At 54.4% G+C, this 14,428-nt stretch overlaps 1 protein-coding gene across 4 annotated transcripts in view; it reads right to left on the minus strand.

The window, feature by feature from the left end:
- Positions 1-781: 781 nt before the first annotated feature.
- The window catches only part of LOC105471638 (solute carrier family 43 member 2), a 57,195-nt gene continuing 43,548 nt past the window's right edge, over positions 782-14,428 (minus strand). For all 4 annotated transcript variants that reach the window (XM_071082092.1, XM_071082091.1, XM_071082094.1 and 1 more), the window contains 5 exons: positions 12,528-12,666; positions 8,745-8,877; positions 4,656-4,729; positions 3,011-3,134; positions 782-2,167 (listed from right to left, as the gene is read on the minus strand). In XM_071082092.1, the coding sequence (XP_070938193.1) occupies positions 2,006-2,167; positions 3,011-3,134; positions 4,656-4,729; positions 8,745-8,877; positions 12,528-12,666 (632 nt within the window). In that variant the 3' untranslated portion in view covers positions 782-2,005. The remainder of the gene's footprint in view (positions 2,168-3,010; positions 3,135-4,655; positions 4,730-8,744; positions 8,878-12,527; positions 12,667-14,428) is intronic.

Here is a 14,428-nt window from a genome sequence, read left to right on the forward strand (position 1 = left end):
GAGTCTCGCTCTGTTGCCCAGGTTGGAGTGCAATGGTGCAATCTCAACTCACCGCAACCTCCGTCTCCCCAGTTCAAGCGATTCTCCTGCCTCAGCCTCTCGAGTAGCTGGGATTATAGGCGCACACCACCACGCCCGATTAATTTTGTATTTTTAGTAGAGATGGGGTTTATCCATGTTGGTAAAGATGGTCTCGTACTCCTGACCTCGGGTGATCCACCCGCCTCGGCCTCCCAAAGTGCTGGGATTATAGGCGTGAGCCATCACACCCAGCCTTTTTTTAAACATTTGAGTGAACTAAAGCCTAGGAGATGTGTGTTCCAGGCACCCAAGCTGTTAATGAGGAGATTGAATGTGGCCTGGACCTGCCCTTTCTTCTCCTCCTTTCATCCCCCTCCCCCCTGCCCACATCCTGAACTGCTCTGAGCCTGCAGCTCTCCTGGGCTCCCCCTACCTCCTGAACACAGCGGGAATCTTCAGGGTTGTGGAAGGGCGTAGGGATGGAAAGCGACCAGGATTCGCCTGTTTGGCTGGGAAAATCGGCAGAGAGGGTGGCTCACGCTTCTAAGGTGTCTGCACAAGCCCAGTTTGTCTTGGGGTGGCGGAGTAAGGTCTTTTCCTGGCCCACGGTCCCTCCCGAGTCAGCAGTCCCCCAGAGAGACGAAGAGCAGCTGGGCACGGCTGGAGCTGGTCGGTGGCAGAGAATCTTGTCCTGCCTTTTCTTCTCAAGCTCAAAATAGGCACATGCAGCTATTAACTGATATGCTAGAAGGGGCATCCCTTACCAGGAGGAAAATGGATTTATTGCTTTATAAAAAAGAAGTCTGGTAAAACTGAAGAGAAAATAACTAAAAATCCAAACATCAACTCACCCCTCTAAGCACGCCCAGGAGGTCTCAAGACACACTTCTGGGGGCAGTCAAGGTGGGTGGGTTGGTGGGCCAGGCGGACAGGCCTCCCCCCTGCATCAGCGCCAGGGCCCTGCGCAGCCTGCCGGCAGGGGGTGCTGTGGGCCTGTGGCCTTGGACAAGCTCCTGGCCCTGCACCAGGATGGCTCCTGGGCGCTGGCCCAGCCTGCAGGCCTGGCGGCTCCCGCCTGGTCAGTGGGGATGAGGGCTAACTCCTAGAGCCCACCCCGACCCCATACACCCCTTGGACCCACCCACATCCCCACCCTGACCTGCACCTCCGTGTCTGCTGGCCACAGCCTTGCGTCCACCCCCACAAAAGCAGCTGTGTGTATGTAGGGGGTGCCCTGGCGGCGGTCCTCAAATTCCCTTCAGGTGGCAGACAGGAACGAGGGTGGCAGTGGAAACGTGTCCCCGGCGTAGGCCCTGGGGGAGGAGGCAAGGGGCCACTGGCGACCCTTGTCCACCCAGCCCACTAAACGCTCCCCGGGGTGTAAGCTAGGTGGGGCTTCTCCACCGGCCTCCAAGGGGTGGACAGGCCGTGGACAGGCAACGGGGGGCTGGAATTACAAAGGAGTTAGCACCAACAACAGGAAGCGGGTCCTTCCTTCCTCAGGCAGCCTCAGACTGGCCGGGGAGGGGGTGAGGGGCCAGGCGCGGGCGAGACAGTGCAAGCCTTTGTCCTCAGGCAGGTGTGGCCGTGGCATGCAGCCGAGGGGCAGGTGGCAGGCAGTGGATGGCAGCCCCCTCTGCTTTGGCAAGAGGCAGAATCCAGACACTGGTGGGAGAGCGCCCGCCTGCCGGGTGTCCCTGGCTCCTCCTGCAGGCACCACAGAGACCCCAGGCCCCGGGTCCCTGGAGGGGGCGGCAGAGCAAAGTCAGGGCAGCCCCTGCATTCAGCATCAGAAAACTCGCATGTCCTGGGCCCTCTCCCGTCCTTCCACCACAGAGCTCCGAGGCAGGGCCCCGGGAGGGAGCGTGAACTCCAGCACGGAGATGGCGAGGGTCCTGGGGGTGCGTGGGGTACTCTGGAGGGGCAGGACAGGGGTCAGTCACTGAAGCACAGGCAGGAGACCGCAGTTCCGAGGCGGCAGCCGCTACACAAAGGCCTCCTGGTTGGACGAGCCGTTGATCTTGAGGAAGAGTTTGTCGTCCTCCTGCCTCTGCTGCAGCTGCCGCTCCAGCTGCCGCCGGTAGCAGATCAGGTAGAGTGGGAGGCAGAAGCCCAGCAGGCTGAGGACGAGCAGCCCCACGTTCACCTGGGGAGGCAGGGAGGCCGGCATCACAGGGCTGAGGCTGCAGACCCACCCTCCTCCGGGTCTGGGAAAGGGGAGGTCACGGGGTGGAGCGGGAACGAAACAGGAAGGCCCAGGAGGTCCCAGGGCCCGTCATTCCGTATTCCAGCGTCCCAGTGCCCAGCTCTTCACAGGCCACGTGGCCGTCCTCGGGGCCTGGGCCCCCAGGGAACACGGGCTGATCTGAACCTTCGGGCTTGGAACAAGTTCCTGGTACCTGGTGAGGAATCCCGGCCCTTGCAGGGGTGGGGCAGGAACAGGAACTCTGTTTTTTTTGTTGGTTTTTTTTTTTTGTTTTTTTGAGACAAAGTCTCGCTCTGTCATCATCCAGGCTGGAGTGCAGTGGCGCAATCTCGGCTCACTGCAATCTCCGCCTCCTGGGTTCAAGTGATTCTCCTGTCTTAGCCTCTCGAGTAGATGGGATTACAGGCACCTGTCACCACACCTGGCTAATTTTTGTATTTTTAGTAGAGACCTGGTTTCACCATGTTGGCCGGGCTGGTCTCGAACTCCTGACCTCAAGTGATCCTCCCGCCTCGGCCTCTCAAAGAGCTGGGATTACAGGTGTGAGCCACCGCGCCCGGCCCAGGAACTCTGTTCTGTTTACCCCCAAATCAGGTCCAGAGAGGACACATTCCTTCTCCTGCCTGGCTGCCATTCACAAAGGGACTCTTAACCGATCCTAACCAACGCTCCCAAATCGCCTGTCCTCAGGGCCCTGAAGCCCCCCCCAAGTGGTACCTTGCAGCTCACAGTTAGCAGAAGGGGGCAGGTACCCATGACCCATCATCCCCCGACCCCTCTTACCCACAGAGGGTCTCCCTGGAGGGGACCCATCATGGCCAGAAACAGCGGCTGCTGCAGGAGGGCGAAGAGCGCGCTGATCAGAGACTGCAGTCCCGTGAGGCTGCCGAACTGGGTGGAGGGGTACCTGCCGGGCAAGCAACAGCTCACAGCCGTCCTCCCTCCTGGGCTCTGCTTGCCCCAGGTGTCTGGTGACCCCGGGCTGCACCGTTGGTGCCAGAGAAGGGTGGGGTGCCAGCCCTTGGATTCCTTCCTGCTGGGCAGTTCTTTTTTTTCTTTTTTTTGAGATGGAGTCTTGCATTGACGCTGAGGCTGGAGGGCAGTGGTGTGATCTCGGCTCACTGCAAGCTCCACCTCCCTGGTTCAAACAATTCTCCTGCCTCAGACTCCCTAGTAGCTAGGATTACAGGCGCCCGCCACCACACCCAGCTCATTTTTTGTATTTTTAGTAGAGACAGGGTTTCACTATGTTGGCCAGGCTAGTCTTGAACTCCTGACCTCGTGATCTGCCTGCCTTGGCCTCTCAAAGTGCTGGGATTACAGGCGTGAGCCACTGCACCCGGCCCTGCTGGGCAGTTCTGCAGTGTTTCTCTTTGGGACCAGCCCCAGGCCCCAGACTCTGGGGAGGGCCCACCCCACTGAGCTGTGCCTGGGACCTCTGGGTGTCTGGCTGAGCTGAGTGGAAAGCGTGGTGCCAGCAGGGACCTGCGGTTTGGGAAACAGGCCCAGAGAGGAGCGTGGAGGCTGGGCTTGGCTCCTCAGTGCCCTCGTCCAGAGGAGCATTGAGTAATCACGGAAACTCAGCACCACAGATCCTGCCCCCTCCCTCAGACCCTGCCAGGGCAGCCACAGCTTCCTCCAGTCCTGGGGAGGGGCAGGTGGAGGGCAAGCGGAGCTGGGATGGCCCCAGGGGCTGTTACGGGAATCGGGAGCGAGTTCCGGGCTAAATCTTAGCACACGTCGGGCTCTGCTGGTGCAGAGGTGGGAAAGGAATCCCAGCAAGGAATGAGCTGGACCCACGTCAGAGACTGTGGATGGTGGTGTTTGACTTTCAGTTTTGGGGTCAAGGCCTGAGCCAGAGAAGGAGGAACCACTGTGGTTCCTTATGTTTCTGGGGCTTCTTGGAAAAAGGTACAGGTTTCATTTTAACCAGGGCTGGAGAAAGCTATGGCCGGAACTGGGTGCACTGAGGCTCTGGATGGAGCCCATCTGGTGCATTCTGGACTCAATGACCCCTGTTGCTGCCCGTGATGAGGGCCATTTGAACTTCAGCATTTAGTTTCAGGCAGCTAGAACCTACCCATCCATCCCAGTGAGCAGCCAGGGCCAGCCCCAGGACTCGGCTGTAGTGGCACCTGAGGCCATAATAAGCTGCACAGCTGCCTGACCCTGGCTGGGGGAACTGACTTCGTGTTGAATGCCAAGGCTTGTGGGCACCCAACTGTCTGCCCACTGACCCGCCTCCCACGAGGTATGGCCTTTCCCCGACACACCCAGCAGAAACCCTGGTTACCTGTCCCCTGATGCAGGAAGATGAGCCCTTCTGGGACAGGCTGACCCTGCCTCAGAGTCTCAGTCCCACCAGCAACCTCCCCCGGCCATTCCCACACCCTCGCCCACCAGGCCACCTGCAGCTTCCAGGACTTACACGGCAGCGTACAGGCCCCCGACAGCGGAGTGGATGAAGCCTCGCACGATTGTGTGCAGGATGAAGGAGAGGATCTGGGGGAGGGAAAGGAGGCTGTGAGCAGAAGGCCTTAAGGGATGCTCACCTCAGCCCCCACCCTCCAATTCCTGGGGGCCCTCACCCCAGGGGCAGTGTCAGCTTGGAGCTGGATCAACCCACCCTCCAGAGCCAATCGTGAATTTTCAGAAATTTTGCAAAAGCCAGTCGTTAACAGTCATTTTTTGTTTGTTTTGTTTTGTTTTGAGAAGAAGTCTTGCTCTGTCACCCAGGCTGAAGTGCGGTGATGTGATCTTGGCTCACTGCAAGCTCGGCCTCCTGGGTTCAAGCGATTCTCCTGCCTCAGCCTCCCGAGTAGCTGGGATTACAGGCGCCCGCCACCACGTCCGGCTAATTTTTGTATTTTTTAAGTAGAGACGGGGTTTCACCATGTTGGCCCAGCTGGTCTCAAACTCATGACCTTGTCATCCGCCTGCCTCAGCCTCCCAAAGTGCTGGGACACCGCGCCTGGCCTAACACAGTCATTATTATTATTTTTTTTGTTGTTGTTGTTGAGACAGAGTCTCGCTTTGTCGCCCAGACTGGAGTGCAGTGGCCGGATCTCAGCTCACTGCAAGCTCCGCCTCCCGGGTTCACGCCATTCTCCTGCCTCAGCCTCCCGAGTAGCTGGGACTACAGACGCCCGCCACCTCGCCCGGCTAGGTTTTTGTATTTTTTAGTAGAGACGGGGTTTCACCGTGTTAGCCAGGATGGTCTCCATCTCCTGACCTTGTGATCCGCCCGTCTCGGCCTCCCAAAGTGCTGGGATTACAGGCTTGAGCCACTGCGCCCGGCCAACACAGTCATTATTAAAAATTAAATTATAGGCCGGGCAACGTGGCTCATGCCTGTAATCCCAGCACTTTGGAAGGCCGAGGAGGTGGATCACCTGAGGTCAGGAGTTCGAAACCAGCCTGGCCAACATGGCGAAACACTGTCTCTACTAAAAATACAAAAAATTAGCTGGGCGTGGTGGCAGGCACCTGTAATCTCAGCTACTTAGGAAGCTGAGGCAGGAGAATTGCTTGAACCAAGATGTGGAGGTTGCAGTGAGCTGAGATCACGGCATTGCACTCCAGCCTGGGTGACAGAGCGAGACTCTGTCTCAAAAAACAGATAATAATAAAAAATAATAAAAATTACATTATAAGCCAAGAGCGGCTCACACCTGTAATCCCAGCACTTTAGGAGGCCGAGATGGGTGGATCATTTAAGGTCAGGAGTTCAAGATCAGCCTGGCCAACATGGTGAAACCCCATCTCTACTAAAAATACAAAAATTAGCCGGGTGTGGTGGCAGACACCTGTATTCCCAGCTACTCGGGAGGCTGAGGCAAGAGAATCGCTTGAACCCAGGGGGTGGAAGTTGTGGTGAGCTGAGATCACGCCACTGCACTCCAGCCTGGATGACAGAGATAGACTCTGTCTCAAAACAAACAAACAAACCAAAAAAAAAATTAAATTACATAAATTTATGACTAAATAAATAAATTATATTAAAATAAAGGTAATGAATATCCAAAATTCTGAAAACTCATCACTTCTTGGCCTGGTGCGATGGCTCACGCCTGTAATCCCCACACTTTGGGAGACCTGGGAGGATCGTTTGAGCCCAGGAGTTCCAGACAATTTGGTTTTGTTTTGAGATAGAGTCTTGCTCTATAACCCAGGCTGGAGTGCAGTGGCGTGATCTCGGCTCATTGCAACCTCCATCTCCCGGGTTCAAACGATTCTCCTGCCTCAGCCTCCCGAGTAGTTGGGATTACAGGCGCGTGCCACCACACCCTGCTCATTTTTTTGTTTTTTTTGAGACAAGGTCTCACTCCAGTTACCCAGACTGGAGTCTGGAGTGCACGGGTGCAATCTCAGTTCACTGCAGCCTCAACTTCCCGGGGTGCAGTGAGCGAGCCGAGATCCTCCCACCTCAGCCTCCTGAGTAGCTGGGACTACAGGTGCACGTCCCAACACCTGGCTAATTTTTATTTTTAGTAGAGACAGGGTGTCGCCATATTTCCCAGGCTGGTCCCTAGTAAAGTTCCGTCGCTGTCTGTGGGAGGGTCCCTGCCCAGGAAGGCTGCTGCTGGCAGGCTTCGCAAGCTCTGAGAGGCACTTTTTAATGATCCCTGGCCGGCACAAGAGCCGTCCTCTTGGCCACCAGGTCCCTGTGGTTGCCTTGTCTTCTGTACACAGCCCTGCCATCCCGCTCAGCAGCCAGGACCTGTTCCCAGGAATGTGGGTGGTGGAGGGGCAGGGACTGCTCTCTGCAGTGTTGAAAGAGGGCTGTGTGCGCGCGCGCGCGCGCGCGCACACACACACACACACACACACACACACACACACACACACACGCTGTGCAGGCCTCTCCACCTCAAATGCCTTGTTGCCTTTTTACAACTTTTCTTGCAGCGAGAACTACGTAAAACAAAAAGGTGACTGTCCCCACTGAGCACCGCCCCTTGATTGGACAAGGTGGTTAGGGCAAAGGTCTGCCAGTCTTGCAGAAAAAGCGGCCCAGGAGGCTAGGGAGGGGCCGGAGGGATGCAGCACCCCCCGGGGCCGGCACGAATGTTGCACGGCCCACTGCGCTCTGCACACCCAGTGTCAGCACGTACACACAACCGTGCTGGGCACAACTGGGTGTTCAGCGTGCCTCGAGGCCACTTGTAAAAAGGGAGGGACTCTTACTTCCCTCCTGGACTTGACCCGAGATACCATCTGGACTCGGGCTACCCCTCTCTGGAAGCAAGAGCATCCCTTGCATCCCTCCACCATTTGTATATTTAGGGATTTGGCCAAAACCTACTGCTGGGCCACTTTCACAGACCAGTGGGTGGAGCCAGGCAGGTGACAAGGTCCACCTTCCTCAAAATCTCTGTCGAAAATCAGGTTTCAGAAGCCTCAAAAGTTTGGCAAAAAAATTCAGATTCTTTTTTTTTTTTTTGAGACAAGAGTCTCACTCTGTCGCCCAGGCTGGAGTGCCGTGGCGCAATCTCGACTCACTGCAAGCTCCACTTCCCGGATTCAAGCAATTCTTCTGCCTCAGCCTCCTGAGTAGCTGGTATTGCAGGCATGTGCTACCACGCCCGGCTAATTTTTGTAATTTTAGTAGAGATGGGGTTTCACTGTGTTGGCCAGGATGGTCTTGAACTCCTGACCTCGTGATCTGCCCACTTCGGCCTCCCAAAGTGTTTTTTTTCTTTTTTTGAGACCGAGTCTCGTTGTGTCGCCCAGGCTGGAGTGCAGTGGCCGGATCTCAGCTCACTGCAAGCTCCGCCTCCCAGGTTTACGCCATTCTCCTGCCTCAGCCTCCCGAGTAGCTGGGACTACAGGCGTCCGCCACCTCGCCCGGCTAGTTTTTTGTATTTTTTTTTTTTTTTTTTTTTTTTTGAGACGGAGTCTTGCTCTGTCACCCAGGCTGGAGTGCAGTGGCCGGATCTCAGCTCACTGCAAGCTCCGCCTCCCGGATTTACGCCGTTCTCCTGCCTCAGCCTCCCGAGTAGCTGGGACTACAGGCGCCCGCCACCTCGCCCGGCTAGTTTTTTTGTATTTTTTAGTAGAGACGGGGTTTCGCCGTGTTAGCCGGGATCGTCTCTCGATCTCCTGGCCTCGTGATCTGCCCGTCTCGGCCTCCCAAAGTGCTGGGATTACAGGCTTGAGCCACCGCGCCCGGGCAGTTTTTTGTATTTTTTAGTAGAGACGGGGTTTCACCGTGTTAGCCAGGATGGTCTCGATCTCCTGACCTCTTGATCCGCCCATCTAGGCCTCCCAAAGTGCTGGGATTACAGGCTTGAGCCACCGCGCCCGGCCCCACCCGCTTTGTTGATGGCTTCCATGAAACATTACACACTTTGGAGCCTTTACATGTCTGTTCTTACTGCCTCACGCCCCACCGCCCTCTCTCACTCCCCACCGCCCTCTCTCACTCCCCACCGGCCTCTCGCACTTGCCACCGGCCTCTCGCACGCCCCACCAGCCTCTCGCACTCCCCACTGGCCTCTCTCGCCCCCACACCCACCTGGAGAGGCAGGTTGGGAATGAGGCAGGTCACCCCAAAGCCCACAAGCAGCAGGTTGGTGAAGGCGAAGGCCCGCATGGCATTGGTGATCTTCTGGATCTGCCGGTCCCGCTTCTTCTTTTTCTTCTCGCCTCTGTGGAGACAGAACGTGCAGGGGTGGGAGGCCTCCCAGGAGGAAGCCGGGGGCTTCTGAGAAGTCAGGTCTCAACAGACAGCATGTGAACTGGCTCAAGACTCAGAAGCCACCAGGCACATTTTAGGGACTGTGTTGGGGCTGGACCAGCACTACGGACACTCCCCCAGCCCTTCTCGATGGAGCGCTGAGTGTGAATCTCAGAGGGGGGTCTCGGGTGCGAGAAGATGGCCATCCATACGCTGCAATGCTCTGTGAAGGCTAAGATGACGCGGAGAGAAGTAGCAGCGTGTGCCTGAGCTGGCACATGGCAAAGCCCCACTTCACCATTGGCTTCAAGTTCTCCCAAATCTTGCAGGACGCTGATAATAAGCCAGATATAAGCCAAATAGGGGAGTGAATGGATTTCCCCTTGTGGGGACAGGAGAGGGTAGAGGGGAAGCGAGCAGGCAGCAGATGGAACCAGAGTGGACACAAATAACCTCTTGGCTGCAGGACCTGACCTAGATAGCAGAGCACTCTCCGTTTTTTTTTTTGTTGTTTTGTTTTGTTTTGTCCTTTGTGTTTTTTTTTTTTTTGAGATGGAGTCTCACTCCATCACCCAGGCTGGAGTACAGTGGCGCGATCTCAGCTTACTGGAACCTCTGCCTCCCGGGTTCAAGCAATTCTCCTGCCTCAGCCTCCCGAGTAGCTGGGATTACAGGTGCCTGCCACCACGCCCAGCTAATTTTTGCATTTTTAGTAGAGATGAGGTTTCACCATGTTGGCCAGGATGGTCTTGATCTCCTGACCTTGTGATCTGCCTGCCTCGGCCTCCCAAAGTGCTGGGATTACAGGCGCCCGCCACCACGCCCAGCTAATTTTTGCATTTTTAGTAGAGATGGGGTTTCACCATGTTAGCCAGGATGGTCTCGATCTCCTAACCTTGTGATCTGCCCGCCTCGGCCTCCCAAAGTGCTGGGATTACAGGCATGAGCCACTGCACCCAGCCAAGCACCCTCTGTAATTATCTCTTGTGAATGAATGATTGCCGATCCCAGCCTCACACCCACGCAGACACCCCGGATGATCCAAGAACAGACCCCAGGTGCTCACAGATGCGCAGGGAGTCCCAGGCCCACCACGTCCTAACTGTGCGGCCCCAGGCAAACTACTGCAACTCCCAGTCTCAGCTCCTTCATCTGTGAAATGGGTATAACACTGGTCCCCCCTTCGCCGTGCTGTTGGGAGGCTTCACTGAGATACTGTGCATGGAGTGCTCAACAGAGTGTCTCATGCAATAAACCGTAGCTGATTATATTAAAGTGAGCCATAGAAAACAGCATTTGGCCGGGCACAGTGGCTCACACCTGGAATCCCAGAACTTTGGGAGGCTGAGGCGGGCAGATCACAAGGTCAGGAGATCGAGACCATCCTGGCTAACACGGTGAAACTCCGTCTCTACTGAAAAATACAAAAAACTAGCCAGGTGAGGCGGTGGGCGCCTGTAGTCCCAGCTACTCGGGAGGCTGAGGCAGGAGAATGGTGTAAACCTGGGAGGCGGAGCTTGCAGTGAGCTGAGATGCGGCCACTGCACTCCAGCCTGGGTGACACAGCGAGACTCCATCTCAAAAAAAAAAAAAAAAAAAAAATTAAAAAATAAATTAGCCTGGCATGGTGGCGGGCACCTGTAGTCCCAGCTACGCAGGAGGCTGAGGCAGAAGAATGGCATAAACCCGGAAGGCAGAGCTTACAGTGAGCCAAGATCCTGCCACTGCACTCCAGCCTGGGCGACAGAGTGAGACGAGACTCCGTCTCAAAAAAAAAAAGAAAGAAAGAAAAAAAGAAAATAGCGTTTATCTCATCCTCTGATATTGGAGCCCAACCCTTACATAAAGTAGGACTCCAGTACCTTGTTTAATCTTCGCAATCATGAACAACTCTATTAACACATAATATGGTTACAGCAACTGACTACTCAAGGTGACTGGGATAAACCTTGCAGGCAGAGAACAAAGGGCTGCTGGGCTGCTCAGTTGAATGGAATGAATGAAAGTCACCATCTGAGCTGGGTGCAGTGCCTCAGGCCTGTAATCCCAGCACTTTAGGAGGCTTTAAGATGGTGTAGCCACTGCCAAGGGGTGGAGGGAGGGCAGTCTGCTCTCCATTGTCCGCACACTTTCACCTGTGTCTCTTTTTCTTCCATCTTACTCAATGCTTTTTTTTTTTTCTTTTTGAGACGGAGTCTCGCTCTGTCGCCCAGGCTGGAGTGCAGTGGCGCCATCTCAGCTCACTGCAAGCTCCGCCTCCTGGGTTCAAGCAATTCTCCTGCCTCAGCCTCCCGAGTAGCTGGGACCACAGGCGCCCACTACCACACCTAGCTAATTTTTTGTATTTTTAGTAGAGATGGGTTTTTACCATGTTGGCCAGGCTGGTCTTGAACTCCTGACCTCAGGTGATCCACCCCCCCTCGGCCTCTCAAAGTGCTGGGATGACAAGTGTGAGCCACTGTGCTCGGCCCTCAATGCTTCTTAAACTTTTTTAAAGAGACATGGTCTTGCTTTGCCACCCAGACTCGAGTGCAGCAGCACGATCATGGTTCACTGAAGCCTCAAACTGGGCTCAAGCAGTCCTGCTGCCTCTGCCACCTGAAGAGCTGGGACAACAGACACATGCCACCATGGCCCAGCTGATTTTTAAAGTTTTTTTTTTTTTTTTTTTTTTTTTTGAGACGGAGTCTCGCTCTGTCACCCAGGCTGGAGTGCAGTGGCCGGATCTCAGCTCACTGCAAGCTCCGCCTCCCGGGTTCACGCCATTCTCCTGCCTCAGCCTCCCGAGTAGCTGGGACTACAGGTGCCCGCCACCTTGCCCGGCTAGTTTTTTGTATTTTTTAGTAGAGACGGGGTTTCACCGTGTTAACCAGGATGGTCTTGATCTCCTGACCTCGTGATCCGCCCGTCTTGGCCTCCCAAAGTGCTGGGATTACAGGCTTGAGCCACCGCGCCCGGCCAAGTTTTTTTTTTTTTTTGAGACACCGTCTCACTTTGTCGCCCAGGCTGGAGTGCAATGGTGCAATCACAGCTCACTGCAGCCTCGACCTCCCCAGGCTCAGGCGATCCTCTCACATCAGCCTCCCGAGTAGCTGGGACTACAGGTGCGCACCACCACACCTGGCTCATTTTTGTATTTTTTGGTGGAAACAGGGTTTCACCATGTTGTCCAGGCTGGTCACTAACTCCTGGGCTCAAGCAATTCACTCACCTCAACCTTCCAAAGTGTTGGTATTATAGGCATAAACCACCATCCCTGGCCAATTTTTAAATTTTGTGTAGAGACGGGAGGCTGGCCATGTTTCCCAGGCTGGTCTCGAACTCCTGGCCTCAAGTGATCTTCTACCCCAGCCTTTCAAAGTGCTGGGATTACAGGCATGAGTCACCGCACCTGGCCTCAAACTTTAGCATTTCCATAGAATTCCAAAGAATTTCCATAAAGAGGGGAGCAGTTTGAACGCACGCTGAGCTGAATGAGTGAGTCTCTGGAAGGACTTGGGGAGGAGCTGGAGTGCATCCTCTCTCCCTCTGACCCGCCCACCCTGTGCCTGACATGCAGTTCTGGGGTCTTTCTGCAGGGGCTGCGGGCTGGGAGCCGGGGCACCGGCCCTGCCTACGCACTGGTTGGCGTCTTTCTCCTCGGGTTCCTCGGAAGTGTCTTCACACTCCTTCAGCCTCCAGTCCATGATGTAGCCAATGACGGGGGCCGTCAGCAGGCACAGCAGCTGGAGCACGCCAAAGATGGAGGTGTAGAGGCCAACTGCGGAAGAAGGCGCTAGGTCACAGGGACGCCCGGCAGACAGCCCTGGGGCAGGGACTAGGCACCGGCTGGGAAGGGGCTGGTACCCACAGGCTCTTCTGAGGTCTGCCCCGGAACCCCCTTCACTGTGGGTCTTGCAGGGAGCCCGGAGACCTCAACTCTGAAGTCGAGGCTGGAGCACGGGGTAGGTCACCTTCTTCTCAGCTCCAAATCCCCTGCTTGTTTCTAAGAAACAGCTAATGAAACCCAGAGTGTCACAATGGCCTTCCCAGAGCTCCCGGAAGTCGCTATGACTTGGGAACTACTGTGACGGAGGCTTTCTAAGTGATGGGCTGTCAGTTTCTGCCTCTAGAAATAGCCCAGAATGGCCGGGCACGGTGGCTCACGCCTGTAATCCCAGCACTTTGGGAGGCCGAGACAGGTGGATCACGAGGTCAGGAGTTCGAGACCAGCCTGGCCAACATGGTGAAACCCCGTCTCTACTAAAAATACAAAAATTAGCCAGGCATGGTGGCGCATGTCTGTAACCCCAGCTACTCAGGAGGCTGAGGCAGGAGAATCGCTTGAACCTGGGAGGTGGAGGTTGCAGTGAACCAAGATCGCGCCACTGCACTCCACCCTGGGCAACAGAGCAAGACTCCATCTCAAACAGAAAGAGAGAAAGAGAGAGAGAGAGAGAAAGAAAGAAAGAAAGAAGAAGAAAGAAAGAAAGAAAGAAAGAAAGAAAGAAAGAAAGAAAGAGGGAAGGAAGGAAGGAAAGAGGGAAGGAAGGAAGGAAGGAAGGAGAAAGAAATAAAGAAAGAAAGAAAAGAGAAAGAAAGAGGGAAGGAAGGAAGGAAAGAGGGAAGGAAGGAAGGAAAGAGGGAAGGAAGGAAGGAAGGAGAAAGAAATAAAGAAAGAAAGAAGAGAAAGAAAGAAAGAGAAAGAAAGAAAGAAAGAGGGAAGGAAGGAAGAAAAGAGGGAAGGAAGGAAGGAAGGAGAAAGAAATAAAGAAAGAAAGAAGAGAAAGAAAGAAAGAGAAAGAAAGAAAGAAAGAAAGAAAGAGGGAAGGAAGGAAGGAAGGAAAGAGAAAGAAATAAAGAAAGAAAGAAGAGAAAGAAAGAAAGAGAAAGAAAGAAAGAAAGAGGGAAGGAAGGAAGGAAAGAGGGAAGGAAGGAAGGAAGGAAGGAGAAAGAAATAAAGAAAGAAAGAAGAGAAAGAAAGAAAGAAAGAAAGACAGAAGGAAGGAAGGAAAGAGGGAAGGAAGGAAGGAGAAAGAAATAAAGAAAGAAAGAAGAGAAAGAAAGAAAGAAAGAAAGAAAGAGGGAAGGAAGGAAGGAAAGAGGGAAGGAAGGAAGGAGAAAGAAATAAAGAAAGAAAGAAGAGAAAGAAAGAGAAAGAAAGAAAGAGGGAAGGAAGGAAGGAAAGAGGGAAGGAAGGAAGGAAAGAGGGAAGGAAGGAAGGAGAAAGAAAGAAAGAAAGAAGAGAAAGAAAGAAAGAGAAAGAAAGAAAGAAAGAGGGAAGGAAGGAAGGAAAGAGGGAAGGAAGGAAGGAAGGAGAAAGAAATAAAGAAAGAAAGAAGAGAAAGAAAGAAAGAGAAAGAAAGAAAGAAAGAGGGAAGGAAGGAAGGAAAGAGGGAAGGAAGGAAGGAAAGAGGGAAGGAAGGAAGGAAGGAGAAAGAAAGAAAGAAAGAAGAGAAAGAAAGAAAGAGAAAGAAAGAAAGAAAGAGGGAAGGAAGGAAGGAAAGAGGGAAGGAAGGAAGGAAGGAAGGAAGGAAGGAGAA

This window comes from Macaca nemestrina, chromosome 17 (assembly GCF_043159975.1).
Source record: "Macaca nemestrina isolate mMacNem1 chromosome 17, mMacNem.hap1, whole genome shotgun sequence".
Classification (NCBI taxonomy): domain Eukaryota; kingdom Metazoa; phylum Chordata; class Mammalia; order Primates; family Cercopithecidae; genus Macaca; species Macaca nemestrina.